Source organism: Sinocyclocheilus anshuiensis, unplaced genomic scaffold (assembly GCF_001515605.1).
Source record: "Sinocyclocheilus anshuiensis isolate Anshui unplaced genomic scaffold, SAMN03320099.WGS_v1.1 scaffold1316, whole genome shotgun sequence".
Lineage (NCBI taxonomy): Eukaryota > Metazoa > Chordata > Actinopteri > Cypriniformes > Cyprinidae > Sinocyclocheilus > Sinocyclocheilus anshuiensis.
The window spans coordinates 1295436-1313316 of record NW_015542553.1 but is presented as its reverse complement, the minus strand read 5'-3'; the positions used below and the strand labels follow the sequence as shown (position 1 = coordinate 1313316).

The window sequence follows — 17881 nt, the reverse complement described above, 5'->3', positions numbered from 1 at the left end:
AAGCTACGAGAATACTTTTTGCGTGCAAAGAAAACAAAAATCAATGTCCATCGCCATTCACGAGAGTGAATTTGGATGAGGATTTCATAAAAAAATATCTTAATTTGTGTTCCGAAGATGAACGAAGGTCTTACTGGTTTGGAACGACATGAGGCTGAGAAATTAATGACAATTTTCATTTTTGGGTGAACTATCCCTTTAAGGACTCAGAAAGTAATCTGCAATTAGTACAATATTGCTTTTAATGTGTATCTGTTAATTTGTAGAACAAATTAGAACCAGCTGAGTGATTCATTGTTCATTTTATTGGTGCTTTCCAAAACCTCAGTCTGTTCATCATTATCTCCTCACTGTAATGTCAACTTGCTGAAGCAATTCTGTTGCATAATATGAAAGATAATGCCATTCTGGTGAACATTTCAGAAAAACTATTCAATACAGCATATCTATTACTTATTTTCTGGTCAGGCCAGTTGTTTCCCAACTTTGAGTAAACAAATACCTTTATATGTGAATTCCTAGAAAATGGAAAATACTTGGTCATTAAAATGGTCACATTTTAATGCACAGATGTTTTTGTTTTACAGGAATTTGAAGATATTTCAAAATCCATAAACGTCATGACATGTCATTGCTCACATCATACATGTAGAAAGTGATTAAATTACATCAAACAGTGAGTGAGGAGTTTCATATACTGCACAAACAAATGGTAAGTGAAACACAAGTAACATTTGATCTATGACTACATGGCAAGCTAACTAATAGTTCACAACCTCAGAGCTGACTTTGACTTGGCAGTCTAGCCAATCCTCAAGCTGAAATATCAGTGATGTCCTTAGTTGTTCTTTTAAATCTGACATTTAAACATCCTAAGAAGTGATTAAAGAAACATTTAAGACAAAAAGCAGAGATGTGCAGCTATACGCAAGAAAATTAGGTTATTATATTTTGCATTAACAAAATTAAGCCTATTTTAAATGTTTTGCACCGTGACATTATTTTTGATGACAAATGAGCACATTTTGTCATTGCCACAATGTAAAAATCTCATTACCATAATGAGTCCAGATGTTTTTTTTAGAGTGCAATTCTAAAATATTACACACACACACACACACACACACACACACACACACACACACACATATATATATATATATAGTTTTTTTTTCATTACGGTAATGAGAAATTATGAGGTAAATGACGAGAATATTATTCCAATGCAAAATGGTTATAAAACAGGCTTCATTTTCTTGAAGCAAAGAAAATGTTTGACTTTAGGGTGAAATATGTCCATGTTCTTGATGTGTTTCATGAGATTCACCTGGTAATGACTGTGTGGCCAAGACAAGACAAGGCATTAACAATAAGCGGTGAGGAACTATATAAACAAGTGTGGCGCATCTCATGCGTCAGTCCTGTAACAATTGTCCAAGTTCGTTTTTTAAACAGATTTCCGCCTTTTTCCGAAGACATTGTTGATTAGTTTGGCCATGGACTTTGAACCGCTAAGGCGATGGCGGCGCTCCTTGGCCTTGCCTCCCAGACTGGCATTGCGCACGATCTTGGAGAACATGAGCACCACCTCCTGGTAGTGCTCCGCAGCAGACAGCTCGTAAAACTGACAGCGGCGCTCGGACGCCAACTTCTGGCCTTCCTCCCTGTCCACTTCCCGCATGTGGCACAAATCTTGCTTATTGCCCACCAGCAAAATCACAGAGTCTGTGTCCCTGCTGTCACAAAGGTAAACACATCACTGAAGATGCTTAATTTACTATAACTTATGTAAAAGGAGCAAAAAGAAAAGCCTGAAAGCATATAAATGACGAATAAACAAATAAATGTCAATTGTGAATAGAATAAATCCTAACTGAACACAGAAGGCCATTCAATATTCCACTTATTTCTGCTATAAAGTGAATTTCTCAAATGCATCTACTTAATCACTGAAAATTTCTCAATAGCCAAGGCTAGACTAAAAATAGATGTTTTTCAATGAATCTACAGTACGAGTTCCTGAGTCACCAGCTCATCCGCCCATCAGTACCACCCACATACTCAATTCAACAATCCTCCTCAATGTGAACCGAAGCTGGTGAATTATGGACACCCAAATAAGAGCAACACTCATATATGGACAGAAATAGGCTCATCTTCTGCTGCCTGAGGGTGTTGTTGTGAACAGCATGTACTCAGAGTGACCGCTACCTTTTAGACCCTCCCAGGTGAAGCTCTCGGATCAGATGCACTATTGCTTTGGCTGTGAGGAAGGAGGAACGATCGCTGATGTCGTAAACCACCACAAAGCCATCGGCCCAATGGATCTGCTCATTGAGTGTGGACTTCCCCTCACATGGCTGCACAAAGAAATCAGACATTCAGATATGTTTGATAGTCTTTAAAGGAATATTGCTCATACTTTAATCCACACGACTCCAGTCCATCAGTTAGCTGTGTGTTTGTCCAAATCCACCATCAAGGTGTTTAAACTTTAAACCTTTGCTTCTATCCAAATACCAGTCCATAATCTATAATAATGCTTAATAATCTCCTGTCGTCCTCTCATATCAAAACCCACCGACATATTTATTTAGAACAGTTTTGGACTGTTTTCGCTTGTAAAAGGTGCTTGATCCGTGCATATTTCTTACCTGAAGATGAATTTTTCGCCGAAAAAGCAATTTTATAGGTACAGGACTCGTATTTTAGCTGGAAGCATTGATTTGAAGTTAAAAACATCTCAATCGTGGATTTGTTTCTTTCGAACATGCAGCTTTTCGCTTCACAAGACATTAATTGATGGACTGGTGTCATGTGGATTATTGTGATGTTTATATCAGCTGTTTGGACTCTCATTCTGACGGCACCCATTCACTGCAGAGGATCCATTGGTGAGCAAGTGATGTAATGCTAAAATTCTCTAAATCTGTTGCGATGAAGAAATAAACTCATATACATATTGGATGGCCTGAGGGTGAGTAAATGTTCAGCAAATTTTAAATTTTGTGTGAATTATTCCTGTAAATCATCCAAAAATCGGCTCCATTCACTTCTATTCTAAGTGTCTCACCATAACCTTGATTTCTGTTGTTTTTAAAGAAAAGCAGGGACAAGTCTAAATGATTTTTTTCCTGGAAATCTACATTTATGCCACAAATACTGTTGATTAAGCTTAGCTTATATTGAACCAGCAATATGATTAAATGGGATTGTGAGGAAAAACAGGATAATCAACCTGACCCCCAAGATGCACAGATGGTATCCAATCACATAATGGGCAACAGATTGATTAAATAATTATATTTTATCCAAGAGGAAAACCCACTCATCCTCCTAGACTATATTTACTGTATTTTGATCACATTAATAATATATACAAAGCTCAGGGAGGAAAAAGTCTTTTTAAATACACACTTCATCTTTTATTAACTCACTCCTGTGTGGTAATATGAGGTTTATTTATATCAAATAATAATATAAGCGTTCAGGCCTAATATAGTCTTACAGGGCAGATGGGATAGCGTGCAGGGCTGATTGGTGCATTATATATTGCTGGCTGTGTCTGGAGCTTGTGGAGAGATTATATAAGGCAGTGAGACCCACAACTCTACAATACTCATTAACACAAGTAAGACAGTAAGACTTCTGGATACGCTCTAATAGTTAGTAGGTTAACCCTTTTTGCAAGGTCTCTGGAAAATGTCTAAACTAGTCAAGTCTATGAAATGGGCTGCTTACAGTAAAATCCATATTCATATACAATACATTTCTCTGTGCTTGCAAAGAAATTCAGCCTACATGCACAAACAGGCAAAGGTTATGTAATCTTAAAGAAAGACCACTGGAATATGCACAGTAGTCATGCTCACTTTAGCATACTAAACCATATGGTGCTTTATCAAGGTACTGCCTTGATTATAACAGAAGTATAATTTCATTTGCATGTCTACATACCTGAGAACAGGGGTCATACAGTTCAAGATTATGCTGTCTTCCATCTATAGACATGCGCTTTCTGTAAATGCACTCTGTAAAGGCAAGAACAGATCACATCAGACACAAAAGATTCCTGCACATACAGTAAACTGCTGTGATTCACTGGCACGCTGTGTAGCCTACTTGGCACTGCTCCCATTGGTGCCATTGCTCTTACTGCTGGGTGGTCGATATCCAGACATAAGAACAGGCATTCAAACTTAAACAAAACACCACAAAAGTGGTATTTTCAGTGACCGATTTTGCAAACATTTGGTTCCACCCACCATATACCTCATCAGTCATGCACACTTCTCCAACCCTATAAATAGAACTTCTCTGATCAACAATAGTAAAATGCAGCAATATGAAAACAATAATACCTGATGATGATGCATATTCTCCAATAAATCTCCTGGTTAGAAATCGAACAATAAGTGCTGTAAACGTAGAGAAGAAAACAAAATAAGAAGCATATTCTTTTTGTAATTTGCACACACACACACACACACATACATATATATATAGTATTGATAAAATACGCATTTTTATAGGATTTTTAATAAACAGTACAAAAAAATGCACAAATATAACACAGAAAATATATATTTTTTAAATACATATATTTAGATATAATGCATAAAAATAGACACACCTGATTTCCCGACACCCTCGGATCCCAGAACTGCAACCTTTATGTCATTCATTATGATTCGCTGAAACGCTTCCAGTGCGCAAAGGAATGAAACTCAAACGCGTCGACTCTGTTCAACGCACGCTCCACATTTCAGTCACTGTGCGGAACGCTTTTAAAAACAGTGGAGACTGAAAGTAAGAACGGCCTGATGCATCCTCTGGTCGATCAGAGCTGTGTTGATCAGGTGCTCGACAGACTTGCACTGTACGCTCGCGCTGCCTCTCCCAGGCTGCTCTCAGCTCGCCCATTCACAGGATTCTGACGCAGCGGTGACGCGAGCCGCAGCTGGAGCCAAAACATCGCAGGATCTGAGTGTATGTGGACGGCTGAAAGGGGCTGCGCTTTGTGTGTTGTTTTAGTTTTTTTGCCGATTTGCTATTGCATTTGATTCATGGTTGTACTCACACACTAACATTTTGTTCTTGTATGAAATATGCAACAACCATTATGGTATATTATTATGAAAAAATACACTATAACATTAAAAAGGCTATATACAACAACAAATAATCACTTTTAAGTAATGATAAATGCAAACTCAACAAACAATTTAGTCTGAGTTTCATATTTAAAGATGGGGCCTCATTTATGATAAGTTGGACGAGTCATTAATATTATAGTAAATATATAGCAAACAATAAGAGATACATTTTGAATAATGGATTTAAAAAAAAAATTCAGGACCAATTCTCACCATTAACTAACTATTAACTATGACTTTTCCCTCAATAAACTCCTAATTTGTTGTTTAGTAATAGTTAGGTAGTTGTTAAATTTAGGGATGGGGTTGGATTAAAGGATCTAAAATATGGCCATGCAGAATAAGCCATTAGTATGTGCAAAAATACATAGTCAAAGTGTGAATGCAAGAATAGGTAGATCTCTTAAGATACAATGTCTGCCAAAACTCAAACTAGCTTTGGCTGAAACAAACAGCTTCACTAATTGTGAGGTCTGTGCAGTCTGTGGGTGTTGTTTGGACCGCCACTGATTGAGTGTATATGCGGATCTGTTACATAAGATGGTCCCCCACATGATGACTCACACATAATAAACTACATTTAGTAGGCGAATGTGGTTTAAAGCATATCTGCCAGACTGCCACATTATCTCATACAGAAGTTTGCTTATCAACAAGTCAATCTGATGGGTTGAGAAACAAATGCATATTAATTGTATTTGAGTTCCTGTGTTGGCACAGCTGCTGTTTGATGCATGTCTGAAAAAGCGGTGCTGCAAGGCCAAGTGATCACTTATCAAGAGCTGTTATACTAGCAACGCAATCAGCAATAGCAGAGCCTGGATGTGATTACAGGCTGTTGTATCGACAGATTCATGACAAGAGCAAAACACAGTCAGAAATGCTCCTTGTGTTTATCTGTGATATAGGAGGAAATGAGATGTTGACTTCATTATGGTCAAAATGTGCCTGTTAAGCCCCATTCTTATAAGACAGATCCTTCATTATTAAGAGATAAAACAGAAAAAAGTTGTAATTAAGATTACAAATTACAAAGACACTGCTTAACCCTGACAAAATTGTTAAATTTAACAAATTTAAAGATGACAAATATGTAAATGTAACAAAAGTAACTGCAAAAATAACATTAGAAATCAAAGTTTAACATTTAAGCAGATGAAAACGAAATGCTTTCAAATAACATGCGTTTTGTTTTTTTTAATAAATGAAAAAAAAAAATGGGGATGTTTTTTTAACCTTAAACCGCATAAACACATTTCATTACACCAAATACACAAAATAATGTTCTTTTTAGCAGCATCATATGACCCCTTTAAGGAGATATACTTGCAAAGAAGATAAGAACTGTTTATTTTCTGTCAATTGTTATTATTATTATTATTATATTATATATTATTATATAATAAAATGTTATATTATAACTGTCAGTGTGTCCTACATTCTTTTAAAAATAGTAATAAATAAATAAATGTTAACAAAATCTTGCCTGATCTTATGAAAGGGCAAAGTCAGTGATTTTTATAGGAATGGATGGACGCTGTTAATACATTGTTTTTCTCTGCTCTATCAACTCTATCATTTTCTAATGCAATCTTTTCAATCATTTGCAATCATTTTTTTTCTAAATATAAAAAATGAGGTGGAGTGTTTTGATTACCAGAGACTGTTTTTCTTGTGTCAGTGGAGCATTAATCAAAGTGGATTATACCTGAATCTAGTACACTTAATTCTTCTCAGATCTAAATATGTGAAAATGCCTTAAGGCCAATCAGCTGAAGTCAGCCTGGAAACCTCTCAAAGCAAAGTTTTCCTGTTTATCTTCAAGAGTTCACATATAGTACATAGAAAAATAGGGACCTGTTTGTGATTTATAATGCTTTGTTTGCTATTTGAACAGAACATCTTGTTAAAGCTGTTGTCACATCTGAGCTATGAAATGTCATTGACTACTTTGGTGTTGCAACACATGGCTTAACCAGAACATTTTTTTATTTTGACAGGCACTAATGTACAGGAGTTTGTACATTCTGATTATATTCAGTATGAAATACTAGCCAACCACTTTCTTAACAAATAACATGTTCTGATTATCTCCAAAGTCTACGCCGAAAAATATAATATTTTTTATATATAGTTTTAATATTGATATTAAAAACACAAAAATAAGACATTTCTCCCTAAAAAAAAAAAAAAAAAAAGATAAAGTAAAATAAAATAAAATATTCATAACTGGATATGTAATTATTGTATAAACTTTGGAATTAAAAAAAAAAAAAAAAAAAAATTTTCCCCAAAAAAAAAAAAAAAAAAAAAAGATAAAGTAAAATAAAATAAAATATTCATAACTGGATATGTAATTATTGTATAAACTTTGGAATTTGGATTAGGTTCAAAATGGATTATTGTTGTTGTATAGTTTTATTGTTGTTATTAAGAACACAAGAATAATATGTTTATCACCCCAAAATTTAAACAAACGAACAAAGAAACAAACAAATGCGTATTAATTATATAAACCCTGGTATTTGGTTTAGGTTCAAAAAGACCAGGGATCAAGGGATAATGCATTTCCTCTAGTGTTATAAAAGGTGCACAAAGATAATAAATAACAAATTCATCTTGAATATAAGAAAACTTAAAGATTAACTATTAAAAAAATTTAAAAGTATATTTGAATAAATTAATTTGAATAACTTTTATTACTCCTGGTTAATTCATTCTGGAAATAAAAGGTTAACCTGAATGCATGGCATATTGATATAATATTTCACACAGTATAAAGCATATTTTGGAAAATGTAGTCACCCAGGTATTGTATGCATACAGAAAATGTGTATACTAGACACGTATACATACTCCTGCAGCATGCTATTCCCAACATAGCCTGTTTTTAATTAGACTCAGCTAGCAGGGACTGACAAGAGGTGAGAGCTACTAATGTAACTAACCTGACTCAAGAGGTGATATGTAGGAGCTGTTAGATCATTGCTTGGATCGATGGCAACCTCTGAATTAACTTAATGTATCACATCAGCAATATTTTTGTTTTAAAATGCTAATCAAAAAGAGAAGGGACCAAAAAAAAAAAAAAAATGAAATTAATGTTAATGTGCTAAACATGCAAATCCGAACTTGAGACGAATAGCTGCAGTATTTCTATGTGAGGAAGCTCTCGGAGAATGAGGCTTTCATTTGGTTTGGCCAGAACTTGAAAGCCCGTCTCTAACGTCTCTGCTATTCATAGTAGCAGAGGCATTTTAGCTCTGCGGATATTTTTCAAACTAATCCACGTAGACAGTGATGCTCAGGAGGCCAAAAATACAGCATGAGAGTGAAGGAGAGGGAGGATGAGGAATTGAACACTTTCTATATTCTTCATTGGCTTTTGATAACTCTCATTGCTTTTGAGAGAAACCTTTTGACTGATCTATGACTTCATTTTCATCTAGCTGCGAGCTGGAATTATTCTATGTTCTATAGAATCTATATTCTATTTCATATCTAGTTTGGCTCGTGTCGAGGAGATAAATATTTATGCTCAGCTGATGCATCTTATTCCAGTATTTTACAATTAAGAATAGAGATTTTCTAAAGAAAGTCAGCTCTAAAAGGTTATCAGTTCCCAATGACATCTATACACACTCCAGAATAAAAAAAAGAAAACATTATTCATAGCAACGCTTGATTTTGAAGGCTCAGACAAGTGAAAAACCGGTATAATGAAATGTTCAACATTTTCTAAAAGGTCTGCAATATAGGAATAATAAAAGATGCAAATTTGAATGGTGACAAAATATATGTGACCCTGGACCACAAAACCAGTCATAAGGGTCAATTTTTGATGTATGATTTGTTATGTATAGGACAATATTTGGCCGAGATACAACTATTTGAAAATCTGGAATCTGAGGGTGCAAAAAAAATCAAAATATTGAGAAAATCGCCTTTAAAGTTGTCCAAATGAAGTTCTTAGCAATGCATATTACTAATCAAAAATTAAGTTTTGATATATTTACAGTAGGAAATTGCCTAAATATTTTCATGGAACATGATCTTTACTTAATATCCTAATGATTTTTGGCATAAAAGAAAAATCAATAATTTTGACCCATACAATGTTTTTTTGGCTATTGCTACAAATATACCCAGGGACTTAAGACTGGTTTTGTGGTCCAGGGTCACATATTACAATGTTATGTATATTACATATTACTAGAACTGCAATAGTATTTCTACATGTTCTAAAGAAATTGTGGGTGATTCTTGTCAGTGTTGTTATTGTTAACAAACTATTAAAAATTAAGTTTTTATTCATTGAAATAAAGCTGAAATAAAATAGGTTTACTTTTAAGTAGTAACATTACTAAAAGTGAAATAGAAAAAGCTAAATAGAAACATTAAAAAGTATTTTTAATATTTAAAAATGTCAAAAGCTAAGTAGGTAATAATAAATACGAATTTTAGCATGTTGCTATGTGCTTGCTAGCATTTAGGTTAATACTTACTGGTCCAAGTCTAAAAAGTCTAGATGTCTCTTTTTTAGAAGTGTCGGTTACATTTTTTCATTGTCCAATAGTTGAAAATTGCAGATCTAATTGCTCCTCAACAGGCTGCATGATTTGACAATTATAAAAGTAGGCCTACATATGGTAATTATTATTTTTTAATATTTAATATACATGGATACTAATGTGAAATGTGAGTTCAATTACTATTAATCGGCTAAATCAATTAAAAACACTTATTTAAAATACATTCAATGTAAGACACAACACGCTGTACCCGTTTGATCCACTTCAGTGGTTCCTCCTTTTAACATTCTGTCAATGAAAGCCATTTTATGGGGTGGATAGCAATTCCTCAGCTAGTGTGTTAACAGAGGCTAGCACACAATGACCTGTGAGATTGAATTCAAAGATCAATCCACAGTGACGCTCATGTGCACCTGCTTTTCATACAGAGCGCCAGTGTAATACACAAAAATCCATTTGGCCCAAATGTCATGGCTCTATTTTTTCCTCTCGGCATAAGGAATCAAAACGGTTACTGGTAGAAGAAAACAGAAAATATTACATTAAGGCTTATTGATACAAGAGTCAAAATTTTGGCATTAAATCATAAATTTATAAACATAAAAAAGGGCAAAAACCAACAAAATTGTTTCATAGCCATTTTACATTTTTCCACTTTCTGTTACGCCCAAATAAAAACTCAAACCACGGTTGCAAAACCACTCAATGAAGCCTGTATTTGAACAGAAGCCACACAAACCAACTCATACCCAAACAATACACCCAGCTGGCCTACACAAACAAACATGGATGTTAATCTTGCTCACTTAATCTTGAGAAAAACAGGCCGTACGCCATTACAAACATTTGTAAAAATAGCACGAGGGGTTAGGACTGGAAAGTTAGATGCCTGTTTATGCTTGATGATTTCAACATTATATAACCGTTCTCACACACTTTAACGGCACGTCAAAAAAGAAAAAAAAGCTAGGAAGTGACTCTTCTGATGATTTTTTAAGTAAAGGAAACAGGAAATGTGATTATGAAGATGAGCAGACTGAATAGTTGGTTATAGCTTCCTAATAATTCATAATACCAGGCATTTGGTTGCACAGCAATCACAATAAATGAAAAAATACCGTTATTTCACACCATGCTTTGTAAAAAAAACAAAAAAAAAACACGTCACATTAGAGTTAATGACCACACTCAAGACAAAAATACAGAGGTGTAACATGCGCTGTGACATAACCAGCTTCACAAACCACATATGACTCATCTGATGTTTTTTTAGAAACAGACTACACAACAAACCATGCATGGGAGCAACAGGTATTGCAATATTTGGAAGCGGTTTCATTGCTATTCCAGACCAGGTTTGCGGTTTACGGGCTCCTTTTTGAACGATTCGCTGCCTAAAGCATCAGTACCAATGCAGTAGCCCGAATAAGACCATGGAGAGTCTGATATATAAAAACTGTGCTTATCTGCCGTATCACAAGATCATTCACAAAGGCAGGGCATTTTGCCATCATAACCTATTTTTGAGTGTTATTCATCAAACCTGACTCCAAACAGAACTCCCTACAGACTACGGCCGAGAACAACCCTCCCCGTCTCCCTCACAGATGATAAGTGGCATATTGTATGAAGGCAGTGTCCATTTTAAAAGGGAAAAATAATATTTTTAAAGTTTTGCTGCACACAATGTCCTTCTTCAGAGCATTAAAATTACAAAAAGCCCAGTCAGTACAGTACAACTGCTATATTTTCTTCATATTCAGTAACATGTATATTTACAAAAATGCAAATGTATTTTTACACTATATTGTACTTCAATTTGATTTAACATCAAATTAATTTCAGGTCATGCAGAATTTACTTGGTTAAAAAAACATACAGGTGTATTTCAGTTTATTTTAAGATCAAAAAATGAAGTCCAATGTGTGGAATTGTCCACAACTGAAATAAGCAAAATCATTTTTATTTCTGAGTTTTACACTAATTATTCCATAACTGTGCATGAGGAGGAACAGCGGCATTCAGAGCAAAAGAGCTCCAGAAAATGATATAAAAGTTTCTGTATACTTTTAGCTTTGCATTGAGCAAAATGTAGGCCATCTTAAACTACAAAGTCTTGGAAATGTAAATGTTACTATTACAGAAGAAGTGTTAGTTTTCCATATCAAATGGGTCAAGGCCTACATATACAGTACTAATATTCACTGGTCATGTTTAAGCTCATCTGAAGCACTTCCAACAGTTATGAATCAAATAAACAAACAAACAAACAAATAAACAAATAAACATAATAAAACATTAAACCTTTGAATATAACTTTGCAAGTGTGAGTATACTGAGGTCATATCTTCAATGATCTAAAAGCTACTCTTGACCTACCTTTTGACTCTTTGCTGCTCCAGTGATGCATTGTGGGATATCTGTATCACAGAGTTCATGTTGTACTGGCACACGTCACACAATGGCACACAATGTGCATTCAGTAAATATAGAAATTTAATTAGATTTTGACATTCTGGAGAAAATGTTAGTTCTGGATGGCCTGATTGACCAATCAAAAGCAAGTATTCTTTATTTTAAATATTAATTTCTAATCAAATAATTTCTGTTTTCAAAGCTATTATTATTATTATTATTTTAACAAAATGTGGAAATGAATAGAACATGATCTTGTTTACAGGGAGATGCATGTATTGTATGCAACGCCATGCATGCAATAACATTGGACCAAAGGGGCACTTGGGTCAAATCCCAAATGATCTGATGTGAGTATCCATAATATTCAATCATTTTGCTGCTGCCATGGCAACAGATGAGCAGTTTTGTAACTACAACATTACATTTACAAAGAGGACCAGAGGGGTTCGCATTGAGTCTGAGACAAAGGGCATTGCTGTTGGCTGCAGATGTGGATCTGATATGAGTGATGTTGCTTTGCTTAAGACTGGGTTATTAATAGAGGTTATTTGTTTCTGTGACAGAAACAAAATGTTCCTTTGACATGAATAAACAAGGCTCAGCGAGAAGCTGGTGGAGCGCGAGGAAGTGGCCCCGTCCAAGCGGATTACGTAACAAACTAGATTTACCATATGATAGTATTGAGAAAAAAAAATCCAGCAGAAATATCATCACACATCTGGATCTGTGAAAACACAGTAACAGAAATAAAACTTCTCAAAAAATGTATTTTTATTTTCCACCTGCCATGTAGACAGTTTACTTTGTTTGCATGTCAAAGTAAAGCAAAGCGAAAATAAGCACTACAAAAGAATAACAAAAACAACACAAAAAACTTGAAAGTATAATACATACAAAAAACAAAACAAGAGTGACAAACAAAAAACAATGCAAAAAAAAACAAAAATGACAAAAACAAAAAACTAATACTTTGACATACAAACAAAAAGTAAAGAAAAGAAAAAGCAACACAAAACAAAAAGCAAAACAAAACAATAACAAAAACCTTATAATGTAAAATGAATCACTATGAGCAGAAAAAGACTGAGAGAACATTTAAAACAAACAATTTCAAGTCTAGAGCAATGACTTTGCTTCTATTCAACAAGTAAATAATGCCAGACAGTCTGTCCCTCGTTTCTTCACGTGAGCTCCAAAACTGTAATGTAAGATCGGTTTGAAAAGCCAAACATCTCTCCATGACGATACTAAATAGTCTTAAAATCACCAGAGCTCCTCAGACACGTTTCACAAGAAAAGAATCGTAAGCACGCTAGTGTTTAATGCATCAGTCCTCACGCATGAAATGCTCCAAAAGCAGAGGGATTGTCAGGGTCAACAGCACATGCTATTCTTCCAGGGCCTTGGGTTTTAGCGTGTTAATGCACCATTTCCAAAACAGAAACAAGACACCGGTGACTGTTTGACAATGAGTTAGACTATAATGAAATGGCACATCATTCAGCCACTCTTTCAGTTGGTGTTGATTTAAGGTAAGACGCAAGTTCCAACCAAACATCATCCAACCTGTGATTATGCAGAGAACAAATGGCATAAACAGTACAAATGAATCACCAATGGCAAGAGTAAAGGCTGAGATTTCAAGTGGAAGTGCATGTAAATACACAGCAATACGTAAATGTGCAAAAAAAAAGGTATTTTTATGAAAACAAAACCAAACAAAAAACACAAAAGAAAAACAACAAAAATCTAATAAAAAAAAGCACAGCACAAAACAATCATGCACTTCCACTTAAATCTAGGCAATATCTGTGATTTATTTGTCCTGTTTATGTTATGTGATGATGATGGATGTTGTTTGGCTGGAACTTGCGTCTTATTTTAAATCAACACCAACTGAAAGAGCAAAGCATCAGATTTGTAGATATTTTGGAGAATCATGATGTGTTATTTGTGCATGGAGCCACAGTATATTTCTGAGAATAATTCACACTTATTCAGCCACTGAAATATTTTGCCTCAATTTCTTAGACACTAGAAGGAAGGTCTGGAGTGCTTGAGTATTAAACATTTATGCTTACATTTCCTTCATAAGTGCAGATCCATGAACCAGAGCAACATTACAAGCTAAAAAAGGTCTTTATTACAAGAAACCTCACAAACTGTGGAACACTTTGCTGCTTTCATTGCAGAAGCACAAAAAAGACAGAGGCAGATCTTGTTCCTTACTTCCAAAAATAACCCCAATGAATTGTGTATCATAATGACGTCACCAGGTTCACAACATAATATCAGACAAGACTTCTACAAAATGACTTACAGACAGATCTCAAATTGCGTCGCTAAACTATGAAAGCACTGAGGTCAGCAAGACCTCATTGGCCTCAGCATCAGCCACCCCGTCCCCTTTAAACTCCAGCTACGGAGCAATTAAACAGGGCAGCCCTCCAGAAGAAGCATGCCAGAGACTCAGATAAGACCCGATTTACTGCCCAATAGATAAAAGGTAAGCCAGAGAACACGGAAATGCTATGTATTTGATTGATTAGCTCAACACAGTGGTTGAAGGAGGAAAAGGTTAATGTCCTTGCATGACATAGTCAGGGGTGTCTGCAGTGACCACTAGTGAAAAAGAACCATAATGATATTAATTACAAATTCAAATTTAATACAAATGTTTAATTATATAATCAGCATAACAATGTGCATGCATTTTAGAAAGTATTTCACACATTTGATTATTTGATTAGATATACGAGTTTTTTTAATTCTGCATTTTTGAATATCTCTATTTACATTTTTCATTAAATATTTCAGATTTATTTAACAATTTTTTTTATTTTTTTTATTTTCAGATTTAAATTAGATTATGAATCCCAGATTTTCACTGTGGTCTCAGTCTGTAATCCTGCTACAATCCATCAAAAACATACCAAGACACACTGACCATGAATGGTATTCTGAGTCCTCAACCACCTGCCAACAGAATGTAAGGCAGGAGCGAGAACAATCAGCAGAGAATCTGGCATCAGCATCGAGCAAACATGAAAAGATGAGGTGAAAATTGAGCCAAGTATTCAACCGGGTGATTGCTGGCAGTTTCAGAAATTAGATGTTGTTGCATCAGCCGCAACTGAGTGATCCAAACGCCAGTTTCGAAACCCCTAAATGGACTCTACCTCACAGCCTGTTTAGCGTGCAGTGATGATAAAGGTCAAAATGAAGGTGAAAACAACAATGCATGAATTTCTTATCCAATATAATATCTCAGGAGTCTAAACATAGTCAGGGTCAATGCTCTCATCACCACCTGCATTCGGTGGCCTACTTTAATAACATTACAAAAAAGCAGTGTGCTGCCACCATGTGGCCAACGGATCTTTCAAATTTCATACATGTATAATAACTTTACTACAGAAATGTCTGACTTTAACATGACCTGGAAATCAGTTTTCATGCTCCCTTATATTTCCAGGAGTTTTATGACTGTGGGAAACAAGATAATAACTATAAACATTAATGAACAAATATAACCCTAAGAAATACTTAAATATACCGGTCTTCCTATTATAACCTACTACCAGTGTTGGGGAGTAACTAGTTACATGTAACGGCGTTACGTAATTTAATTACAAAATAAATGTAACTGTAATCAGTTACAGTTACTAAGAAAAAATGTGTAATTAAATTACAGTTACTTATGAAAATGTTAACGATTACAAAGGGGATTACATTTGAATATGTACACACATCCACATACAGATTTAATTGATTTCTTTTCCAAATTGCACTGACTACTCTGAGACATAATTTCCGCGATGCAGAAAACACAGACTGGTTCGTAGAATCCAGTCATAAAAACGGAAGTCCTATAGCCTAACGCGGACGGAATATGCCACATTTTGGACGAATAAATCAAAAGTAGGTCAGTACTGTACAGTACACTTGAATCAAAACGCGATATGGACTAGTTTTTTTTTCCAAACCATTGTTAGATGCAGTGTTTCCTGTAGTTATGCAAAGATTTGGTTTCAAAAACAGTATCAGTAAACTATTTCTTATGATTTTAAATCTGCATTGAACTTCAGATCAATCTCAAAGTAAAAGGCGGTACTAAAGTCTGATTTTGTGGTGGATGTGTTCAAATTTCATCATTTTAATTCAAGTGATGAAGGATTTTGAAAGTCTGACAGTGTTGAGCACTACTGTAAGGTTAACCCTGCATGGTGTAAATGTTTGAAAATGATTAACAGTTGCAAATAAACATTCATTAGAAATGTATAAAAGTAATCAAAAAGTAATCAAAAGTAATCAGTTACATTACTTTAATAAAGTAATTGAAAAAGTTACACTACTATTACATTTTAAATAGGGTAACTTGTAATCTGTAACCTATTACATTTCCAAAGTAACCTTCCCAACACAGCCTACTACTGACGTTACAACCTATTCCCTCTAACAGACTTAAATTCCTCATTATAAACCAAGTCTAGCATTGGACTAAATGCATGCGGGACTTGAGCGATCAGCAATATTCCAGAAGAGGGCAGTGTTGACCAGAGCATGAACAGTTAAAATTGTTGAAGTTATAGGCTTAATAGAGCTTGTTTAGAGTAAATCACTGAGCTTTTATTCATTTACATGCAAAATGTAATATTGACCAGTGTAACAGAGTTAGTAACAATTACACCCCTAAATGGATCTAACAGTAAAAGTTTAATTAACACAAGCAGACAAAAAAATATATAAATATTTGCATTAAGTATTGAGAGTTTAATTAAAACAACATGCAGTATATATAAAAGTAGGTTTTCCCTTTTGTTCCAGTGTATAACAGAGCAAAATCTTATTGCACCTAATTTTTTCATATTAAAAATGTGATAAATGGTAATTTTTGGTTCTGCACTATAGTGATATATATTCAGAGTCTGTGACTGAATAAATATTCGGTTATTATACATGATGTTTTTATGTCTGTGTATTTTTTTGATAGATTTTGGCCAAGTAATAAGTAATTTGCCATTGAATTACACTTTAAATAGTAAGACATCTCAGTATAAAATCTTTAAAATGTGAACATTAAACATGCTTAAAAGCAATAAGCCTGCATTGCACCATATTCTTTGGCATATGGTAAAAAAATGCAGCAGTATGTAGTTGATGTACATTGCATTCATCCTAAATCACCTCTGCTCCTTCCGTCAGTGGGCAGATCTTTCAGCTCTTCACAGTATGACGCAGCTTGATCCAGAAGACTCCTGTGGTCTGCATTAACAATGTGTGCAGTATTATGCTTTTCAAATTTCCATTGCAGGTACGTGTTTTATATATACACAACATAAAAATACCTTTTCTTCAGACCATCAAAAAATCTTCATAGAAGCTCTGTATTACAAGTTTATGGTAAATAATGTACTGGATAAGATAATAGAGATGGTACAGTATTGTTATACCAGAGACTGATAGCATGAAATGATGCAGTAAAACTACCTTGCAGCAGGAGCTTCATTAGGCTTCAGCCTCTTGGTGGTGCTGTGGCCGCTCTCCCCTGTTAAAGTGATGGAACTGCTGCTATGACCCTCACTGTGCTCCCAAACCTCTTCATCCAACATCTGCATTAGAGAAACCACAAATGTTTATGTGCATGTAATGTCAAAACATATACAGTATAAATTAATATACATATAAATTGTTAAATCAATTAAATTGTTATAAATCAGATTAATGAAAAATAATTTTTGTAATGAATTTATATTATTTATATTATACAATTTC

At 34.5% G+C, this 17881-nt stretch overlaps 2 protein-coding genes across 3 annotated transcripts in view; both read right to left on the bottom strand.

Moving 5' to 3' along the window:
- Positions 1–1293: 1293 nt before the first annotated feature.
- Positions 1294–4926, bottom strand: LOC107694248 (ras-related and estrogen-regulated growth inhibitor-like protein). The gene is made up of 5 exons (XM_016493887.1): positions 4634–4926; positions 4362–4418; positions 3958–4031; positions 2212–2360; positions 1294–1736 (listed from the first exon to the last, which is right to left on the bottom strand). Exons 1-5 carry the CDS (start codon positions 4683–4685, stop codon positions 1448–1450), a joined length of 621 nt encoding a protein of 206 aa, XP_016349373.1. The 5' UTR covers positions 4686–4926; the 3' UTR covers positions 1294–1447.
- Positions 4927–16952: 12026 nt separating this feature from the next.
- LOC107694288 (rho guanine nucleotide exchange factor 39-like) overlaps positions 16953–17881 on the bottom strand; it is a 41862-nt gene continuing 40933 nt past the window's right edge. For both annotated transcript variants that reach the window (XM_016493947.1, XM_016493948.1), the window contains exons 11-12: positions 17597–17718; positions 16953–17371 (exon numbers count right to left, since the gene is read on the bottom strand). In XM_016493947.1, coding sequence (XP_016349433.1) covers positions 17332–17371; positions 17597–17718 — 162 coding nt within the window. In that variant the 3' untranslated portion in view covers positions 16953–17331. The remainder of the gene's footprint in view (positions 17372–17596; positions 17719–17881) is intronic.

Coding starts and splice junctions, on each gene's coding strand:
- LOC107694248 (XM_016493887.1), bottom strand. CDS start 4,685: ATGAATGACATAAAGGTTGCAGTTCTGGGATCCGAGGGTGTCGGGAAA. Junction 4,032..4,361: donor AGAATATGCATCATCATCAG/GTATTATTGTTT, acceptor TTGCCTTTACAG/AGTGCATTTACAGAAAGCGC. Junction 2,361..3,957: donor TGTATGACCCCTGTTCTCAG/GTATGTAGACAT, acceptor TTCTTTGTGCAG/CCATGTGAGGGGAAGTCCAC.